Source organism: Triticum dicoccoides, chromosome 5B (genome assembly GCF_002162155.2).
Source record: "Triticum dicoccoides isolate Atlit2015 ecotype Zavitan chromosome 5B, WEW_v2.0, whole genome shotgun sequence".
Classification (NCBI taxonomy): Eukaryota; Viridiplantae; Streptophyta; class Magnoliopsida; order Poales; family Poaceae; genus Triticum; species Triticum dicoccoides.
In genome coordinates, this window is record NC_041389.1 from 311,609,000 (window position 1) to 311,618,331 (window position 9,332).

Below are 9,332 nucleotides of genomic sequence, written 5' to 3' on the forward strand. Positions count from 1 at the left end.
TGTTAGGGATTTTTGAAATGAATTTCAAATGCCAGTTTGAAGTGAACTCAAATTCAAACAGAAAATTCAAATGCCTCTTAAATTTTCAAATTCCACCACTATTCAAACAAAACTAGTTGACCCGTTGCGCCAAATGGCGCAGAGACCTGCTGAAGACATGATGTCGATGAAAATAGTTTCATGCTGCAAGAACCTTCAACTAAATCATGCTATTTTTTAAACATGTTTATTATGTTGTTAAATGATAGTCTGGGAAAAGGGAAACTTTGCATAATATGAATATGTTCAGTTTGAAAATATGGCCACTATGATGAGAGAGTAAAGTTGGCATGGTTGTTCTTTTTTAGCAAGTTTGAAACATGGTTATCATGATGAGAAACCTGGCCGTGCATCTTTTTCCTGCAAAAAAAGAGGGAAAAAGATAAGAAACCTAAGAAAAAAACATGTCTTTGTTGTGCATATACGGAGATATAGGGATGAGGAGGTATTAGGATAGCACATATGTTATTTAGCCCAGCCCACGTAGAGCAATGCCTGTGGCCCGTGAGGAGCTGAATATGAAACGGCAGGGGCGGATCCAGCGGAGAGTATCTATCCCCTTCCTTTCGTTTCCTCATCAGCCGAGCGGTGCGATTTCTTACCTCTTTTGATTTCGGATTTGTCTGCATGCATGGATTTACTTTCCATTTATCTCGATCTTGCATCTCCCCTCTTTTTTGTGGCGATTCCCACCCCTTTTGTCTCGTTTTCTAGGCATTATAGATCTTGTGATGCGATCCTTTCTATTTAGGGATGCACTCATATGGAACTAAATTTCTGCAGTTATTCCAATGGTTATTTATAAGCTGACATTGTTTTGATTGAGAATCGATGGTGTCGTAGGTCAGTGCGATGGTTGAGCATGAGGGGATCTCGAACTGACCCTGTGGATACCAGTTCTGATGGAAGCATCTACTCTAAATAGAAGGATAATAATAAATTGAGGCTAACCTATGTGGCTAAGGTAAACAAAAAAGGAGAAGAACACACCATAATTCTTAAAGTACCTATCCTAGGATGCATTTGACCGCGGTACCATCCGAAAAGTCCTTCCTGATGCTTCTTAGCTTCTTTCCTTAGCTAATCGCCCTATTTTTGAGTTTTCGCTAATTTTAACAAGGTCCCTCTTACCCCCTTCACATAATAGGTAAGAAGGTAAGAGTTAATCAGGGACCATGTTAAAACTGCTCTTTAGTTTTTGTGACACCTTCTCAACCCGATAACAGTTCCACTGATAAGCTGATCTATGGGTTCAATACCCATAAATGTCAAGAGAAAAAGATCATGTGATGCATCTCAACTGATTGATTGTTTCATCTCTGCTAAGTCTTCAGAAGGTTGTGGAGCTCTAAATTTCTCTCGAATAGCCGCAATAGAAAAGAATAAACCATACCATACTCAAGTTGACCGGTGCAAAGTTCGTTAGAAAACAGAAACTTCAAAGGCCATATCAGGTAATATGCTGATAGGATTTAGAAAACAATGGCTGGGAAAACAAAAATATTTCATAGTACAGAACAAGCCAACAAAAACATTTCAACACTAAAGTAAGACTGCAGCAAGCACAATGGTTACACTACACTGTTATACCAAATTGCTAATTTAGGTTATGCGGCTGATGGAACCAAACAATATATAAAGAATCTATTTTCAAGTACTCCCTCTGTAAACGGTCCAGTCCTATGAGGACATTACACATCAGTCAGAGTTCCATGGAGACGGTCTCCTTTCCTATACCTAACCTATGTATATATGCCTCCATGGAGATGGACGAAGACGACACGACCCACATCATGACAACACAGTTCTAGTTTCCTTGGTCCATTCCCTTGCTTCTCTTTAGGTCTCTACCTTGGTGTTGTCATGCTATTCCTGCATTCCAGTCTAACATTTAGCTAATATAAACTCACTGCTCTCTGTACAACAAAGCAGTAATAGGGTACAGAAGAAAAACTGGAACTTCACTTACCCACTGAAGTGTGTAAAGCCCAGCTCTGAATTTTCGGTTGCACCGCTCATCATCATCCATCTTAGAGAATAGGCAAAATCTGCAACGATATGAATGGCCTTAGAATTAACTGTTGCGAGAATAAAGGATGTACATCTACAACTACAGCAGAATTAACTGCTACGAATTTTTTGGAAGGAGTGAACACGAGCTTTGTAGTTCTATGTTTACTAGCTGAATGCCCGTACGTTGCCACGGGTCAAAAACGCATTATGATCAAATAATTTTTTGAATTAAAAAAATGCGTGTCGGATATGATAGGACTGGTTTTAATTCCTGGACAAATTGATTCTCTTCCTCTTATTTCTTCCTAGGCAATCGTCGTATGTCTTTAAAAACTCCCCCTTGCATCATTTTATTCTCCTCACCCTTCCTTTCCCTTCACCTTTTTCCACAGTGCCGTGTGGGCAAGCCCTATTCAAAATCTTGTATTTTCATTTATTATGTCATCGATTCAAAATATTATTTGATCTCCTTTTTGAATGGAAACTTACAAAGTCATATCACAACTAAATGGAAAGAAACATGAACTTCGATAAGTATAGAAACAAAGAACAAAATCATATTTTCTAAAAAAATAGACCCTCTCAAACAACATATAATACTCCCAAACCCAAAGTTAAATAGACCTACAAGAGATGTATGCTTAATGTAAAACATCTAACTTTTAGGTCACTCTCATAAAAGGTTATTTCTGCATCAATCAAATGACTGGGAGGAGCATCTTGAGTTCAAGCAGTTCTCTCTGAAGGCGTAGGTTGAGTTAAAGGTTGTCCTCTTTCTTCTCAAGAGGAACTCCTGACCTCGTTGAGAATATAAAGAAGCTTAACAAACCAAGCTCTATGTGCCCCCTATCTTGACCATGGACAAATACAAACTTTTGCAAAAAGAAAATACAAACTGAAAATTCAAAGACAGGATGTTAGCAATAGTTAGTTCAAACTCGTAGAACCCAAAAAGCAATAGTTAGTTTAAACTCTTATAGCCCAAAAAGCATATGGTTTGATCGCCTCCAAGTTTCAACATTACCTTGAGCTTTAGACATGCTTTCTGATTTTGTAGAGTTAGAGATAAAAGCTCCAAGCATGACTGAAATTTGAGAGTGATGTGATGAGTTAGGACTGACAGGAACATTCAGTAGGACAACCAACACAAAAACTACGACGACATACTACCATCACATGAAATATGTAAATGTGTGTGCATTATTTAGGTCCTCAACATCTTATCTCATGCTCTTCCGATTTCTTTTCTCCTATCCAAGCATTTCATTGCCAATCTATCAAAAAAAATAGCAGCTTCCCACGTAGATGGGGCCTTGGTCAGCAACGCGGCGGGAGCAGAAATCAGCCTTCAGGAAGTACTCGTCAAGCTTGATATAGACAATGACCACCTTGATTGATGACAGTAGCCCGTGAGAAGACGTCACACTCCGGCTTACCGCAGAAGTAATTCTGCACACATGAAGACTTAGAAAAAAAGAATGAATGTCTTAAAAAAATTAAAAGCTACACATATAAAAGTGTAAAAAGGCATAAGTGGGGAAAAATTGTGGAATAGCTCTGATGAATGCACATAAGACTATGCAGCGCTTTGATTATCAGAGAAGATTAAATGATCGTAAATTGTAATGTACCCTTCACGATCATAATCAAATCCTGAGAAAAATAAAAATTGTTATCACCACAAGCCACATACAAGATGTCTAGAAAGCAAATAGCAATGGTCATTTTGACGGGAATCAAAATATGACACATTATTCAGAAAAAGAATTATAAGTTCAACGTGCAGGCAACATGATACTAATTTATACACGCACAGTTGTCATGTGTACAACAGGCGCCATTTGAAAACAGAGTACTCCCCCAGTCCCAAAATAAGTATCTTTGATTTAGTACAGGTAGTACAGTTTTATAGTATAAACTGTACTAAACAAAATAAACTTATTTTGAGACGGATGGAGTAATCATTATCGGTATACATAGACAGTTCTTGGACAAACCGAAACCTACATGCAGCTGCAATCATGCATCAAAACTGCCAGTACAAAATACATATTTTGAATGTTGAAATTTTACGGTTTGGTAGCCATCTGCAATCATGCATTCATTCTCAGAATCATATCATGATTGAAAATCTTCCAATTTGGTAGTCTGCAGATTAATATAACAAGCAACAATTTGAGAGTTGGGAGACATTACTAATATGATTCACTTTTTACAGTGTAGTTTCACCATGATAAAAAAAATTCCCAATTTGGTAGTCTGCACATCAACATTACGAGCAACAATTTTCCACTTTTTACAAAGCAGTTCATGTAGAAGATGGCAGAGAGGATGTGGGTTTGACACTACTGATCATCTGCAGATTTTGAATGATACCTTTTAGACCTTGTGATTAAAAAAAGATGTTGAACTATTGGCAGAGATTCAAAATCAGTCAAGGATTAATTGATCAGCACCGTGATTCTACAACAAAGTGGTCAAATTTTGAGTACCTCCCAATAAGTGTTTGCTTCACCCCCTGCTGTTGGAGACCCGGAGCAGGGGCAGGTTGGGGAGGCCACGGAGGAATGGGAAGAGGTAGGCGGGGCTGGGGTTGTCGAGGCGCGTGGGGCTCGGGAAGCTGGATGACGCCGAGCTGGGGTGGTAGGAAGGCACCGGGCTCAGGAACGACGATGCACCGAGCAGCTGCGAGGACGAGCAAGGGCTCATGCCCACCGACGAGACCCCACCGAACGGCCCGGACGACGGCTGCTTGTATCCCTGCCATAAATCGAACCAAACAATCAGATCTACACATCCAAGCAAGGTTGGCCAGATCCAGGAAACAGAAGGAGAGAAGAAACTTGGGATGGGGGGGAGGGGCGATCTCGATCCCGAGACCAAGAAGCGAGGCTTCACCTTGCGGTAGGTGGTGCCGTCATCCTCCACGACCCATTCGGCCTCGCGGCAGAGCTCCTTGAGGAGCTTGTAGCTGTCGAGCGCGCGGAGGCCGGTGAAGATCTTGGGGGCGATGGCCCGGCACCGGCGCTCGCGCCGCTTGTTGTTCTCCCGCTCCTTCCACGTGGGCGTCCGACCCAACCCGGCGTCCGCCTCCGTCGCTGTAGGAGGGAGGAGGTCGGCAGCGGTGATTCCTCTCTGGAGAGAATAGGGAATCGAGAGCGGGGGATTTGGGGAAGGGAGTGGGAGGTGGGATACGAGGACGTGGGGATGTGCGTTGTTTTTCTTTTTTTCTTTTTTCTTTTTCTCGTGAGCGGAGGGGCGGGGAGGCAGTCCGATTTTTCAGGAATCGTAGGAGGGTGGGGTGGAGAGGAGCGAGGCGATCGTGAAGGTCGAACCATCGTAGGAGGTCGAACCATCACGACGTTCGATTCTCCTTTAATAGTAGAGATTTTATGGAGCAGTACTGGCATTATTAAAAACAATTCTGTTAGTATTATCATTTTTCGGGTCTTCAAGAAACACATCTCTTCTGTGCTAGATCTAGATACGCCCCGAGCGCAGTATAAGTTATTTGAAATCATGGAAAAGCAACCTGAAAATTGTCTGAAGGCATGAAGACCAGAATTCAGAGTAAACGGTTGTAAAATACCAAGAAGCACTTCATGGAATATATTTGATTACTAAGCATTAATCAGTTAGCACTGGATGTCACCAAATAATGCACCCAACTGCGCACTGGACACCGGCTCGTGTCTGAGTTATCCCATGATCTCATAGGTATGCAATAGTTTAGGCAGAAAATATAGTTTGAATTGGATGTCAGGGCGATGTATCAACTAAAACTGCTTACTCATTTGTTCACCGCATAGAAGCAGGTAATCAACTAATAATAAGTCAAACTTGAAATGATGAACAACCGATCATGTGTATAGCTCCCGCTTCTTTCCATATTTAGCATGGTTCAGCTAGCCTTCTCTTCGCTATACACTCGACTTAACCAAACGTTTAAGCAAGGCACTTATAATAGGGCAACATCACAATAGTCCTAGTTATTAGGACAAGGTTCAAGTGTAGCTTAAAATATGAACAATAAACTGTACTTCTATTTCTCTTGCTCAAAATCACAATACTGCATTTGTTCCTATTTATTTGTGATCAGTGGCCATGTGCATGCCTAAACCTGAGATTATGATTCTTTTTTCGCTTCTGCCTACACACCTAAATCAAAATGGTAAGCATGCCATTTATTTACAAATCAACACCACATCAGTCTAATCTTCCAAGGGCAAGAGCCTAACATATTTTCAGAGATGCGCAATTCAGATCATGCAGTCACAAATAAATGATATGACAGTAAATCCATCCAATTTGCTATTCAATCATATACCTTCCATAATGATTTATCCCCTATATTAATCTTGCACTGAAAGTTACATACAGTGAGTGACATGTATGTTTATACACCAAGCTTAAAATCTGAAAAGAGCAAAAAACATCAACATTAATTTGCAGAGACACACCTGCTTGGTCAACGACATCCACGTCCACCTGGACATCCTCAACAGGTACTCACACACTTCCACCATCTTGCACCCGTCGGTGAAGTGCAGTGCCCCGGCACCGTGATTCTTGACAGCTTGCACCATCTCTGCGAGATGGCCGTGACCACCTTCAAGCTGCCTTGCCATCCCTGCACAGACAGATAAATCGATCAAGCACAATCTTGGAACTAGCCGAGAGTCGCAAGAGCACCCGCCCATGGTTCCTCTTCTTGTCCGTAAACCCAATCTCACTCATTTAAACCTCTAAGTAGTGCTCTCTCATGGAAGAAGTCAGGTTATTAAATGTACAATATAGTTTCGTCAAAAGAATGTACAATATAGCAACCAACCATAGGTGAGCGTGAATCATAAGATTGCATTCTTATAGCTGGGTTGATGTGGTTTTTCACCCATTTGTTTAGCTACAGCAATATCATTAGTGTATAAGTAAATGATGCATCTGGGCAAACCAACTCTTTAGGTAAGCTATTCTGACAAAAAAAATCTTCTGGGGGAGACAACTATTGGCACATACCAGACTAATTTACAACCATATCATCATCAGTATTTAAGTAAAGGATGAATCTGCATGACAAGGAAGCACCTCATAGTGTCAATCAGAAGTATCGCAAAATAATCAAAAGAAAGATCATATGTATAATCAATTAGTAGAAACGTGATCATGCTTATGGAGCAATGGGACCAACAAAAGGAACACTTTCTTTAGTAAGTATAAGTTTTTGCTATGAAGCACCATATAACAACACATATACGTCGATATGGAAACAAGCACATAGGATATGGCAATTTTTAAAAACAGCAGTACAAAGATACAACAAGTATATATGAATAATTAATAAAATATGTATGCAAAGAAGACAATAAATAATCAATGCATGAGATGAAATAAGATCAGAATACTGCCCCATTTGTTGACTGAATGATCATTAATTTCCCCAATCAACATAACTGAATATCTCATGTGTCTTTATGTCACTGAACTTCCCTGGCCAGCAAAGCAGCAACATCAACAGGTTAGCCACAACAAGCAGTTTACAATAAACCATGATACAAGCATTATACAAATATATATACAGCAAAGCACCGGCATCAGGCCATCAGCGGATCAACACCCAGCGACAAAGCACCCAATAGCAAGCCAGCAAGCACGCACACAGCAAGCAAGAACGCACGCACACAGTGAGCAAGAACATACGAACGCAGCACGACAGCAGCAAGCACACACACATCACACATGTAATAAGCAGGGCAGGAGGAGCAGGTAGAGAAGGGATTCAGAGGAAGTAACCTTGCTGGGGATGGGATTCCTGGCGGCAGTGGTGTAGTTGACTCGCGGTTGCAGCTTGAGACGACAGTCAGGGTGACTCTAGGCGGCGTGGACATGCAGGCCCCCTCGATCCAATCCGCTGCTCTGCTCTTGTAAATCAAGCGACTTATCCTCACCTCCTCCCGGCTGCACCTCTTTGGATGCTGTGCACCTGCGGCTACTCTTCGATGGTGAGCCTCCTCCCATGACAACGTCGTTGGGCTGGGAAGCCTTCGTAACCACCCCATCTTGACGACCCAGCACTGTCCCTGATCTGCCACAACAGCGACCTGTGCACGAGCGATGGGAAGGCGAGGAGGAGGAAGGGGCGTGGTGGTGGAGTAGCTGTCGGCGGTGGGGCTCCTAGGGCAGAGGCCGTGGAGACGAGGGAGGAGGAAGAGGAGGGAGGAGGGAGGGAGCGTGGAGGCGGACGAGGGAGGGAGGAGTGAGGGGCGTGGGGGCTGTGGATTGGGGCTAGGGTTCGCACGGTTGCCCAATGGGCTCTGTGCAAGGAGAAACCAATCACACCCGTCCACTCCACACCCAGCCAACACAATACGACCCCACCAACAAATTGGCCCACCGGTCATACTCACGTGAAAGAAATAACAAGGTGAAACATGTGGTGAATATCTAACGGCCGAGAAGAGCCAGGTGGGAATTTTACCGCAATCCAACGACAGCGAAAGCACCAAATCGGGGGAGCTCTGTGAGGCAGAGTTGGCTAGCGTTCTTTTATGTTTAAATAAATGCAATAGATGCTTAGCTATAATTGTAAAACTTCCAAATTGAAAATTTGGGATGTTACACATAAATATTGAGATTCAAGTGATTCAAAGAAATAGTCTATAGTTTGACATAAAGATATAAATACTCAAGCATACCAACAAATAATCATGTCTTTTCATAATATCAATGCTAAAGAAAGTTATCCCTAGCTCGTCATGCTAAATAATTGATCCATTCATAAAACACACTCAATATTAACTACATCCAATGCACAAGTATGGCAATAGTGCTCCCCAATTGGTGCTTATAAGAGAAGGTGAAGACTCAAATTAAAAATAAAAATTGCATAAACGTATAATGAATAGGCCCTTCGCAGAGGGAAGCACAGATTTGCAGACGTGCCAGAGCTCAAAGTTTAAAATAAAGAGATAAAAATTGTTTTTGAGAGACATGCTTTTCCTGTCAACGTCACGACCAAAAGTTCCCAACATCTTCCATGCTAGACACATTATAGGTGGTTCCCAAACAAAAAATAAAGTTCATTTCCTTTCCACCATTCTTTCACAACCCATGGCTAGCCGTATCCACGGGTGCCTTCCAAATTTCAACTTTCCAAGGGACTTATTATTATTATTGATTCATTATGGGTCTGGGCATCCCTATTACCTGCGACTTTCTCGTGCAATGATAAGTGAATAAACACTCATCGTGAGAATAACCTGCCTAGCATGAAAGATATTGGC

The 9,332-nt window shown here is 41.8% G+C and overlaps 1 protein-coding gene and 1 long non-coding RNA gene across 2 annotated transcripts; both read right to left on the reverse strand.

Annotated features, from left to right (window-relative positions):
- Nucleotides 1–3,133: 3,133 nt before the first annotated feature.
- Nucleotides 3,134–5,325, reverse strand: LOC119309454 (protein BZR1 homolog 1-like; the record flags this gene model as incomplete). The annotated part of the gene is made up of 3 exons (XM_037585451.1): nt 3,134–3,501; nt 4,545–4,812; nt 4,951–5,325. Coding segments are annotated over 2 exons (624 nt in total), but the record flags the coding sequence as incomplete, so codon positions are not given.
- A 774-nt stretch (nt 5,326–6,099) lies between these two features.
- LOC119308632 lies at nt 6,100–8,347 on the reverse strand. The gene is made up of 4 exons (XR_005150216.1): nt 7,843–8,347; nt 7,069–7,539; nt 6,566–6,682; nt 6,100–6,468 (listed from the first exon to the last, which is right to left on the reverse strand). It is a non-coding gene; the product is annotated as an uncharacterized LOC119308632 (long non-coding RNA).
- Between the last annotated feature and the right edge of the window lie 985 nt (nt 8,348–9,332).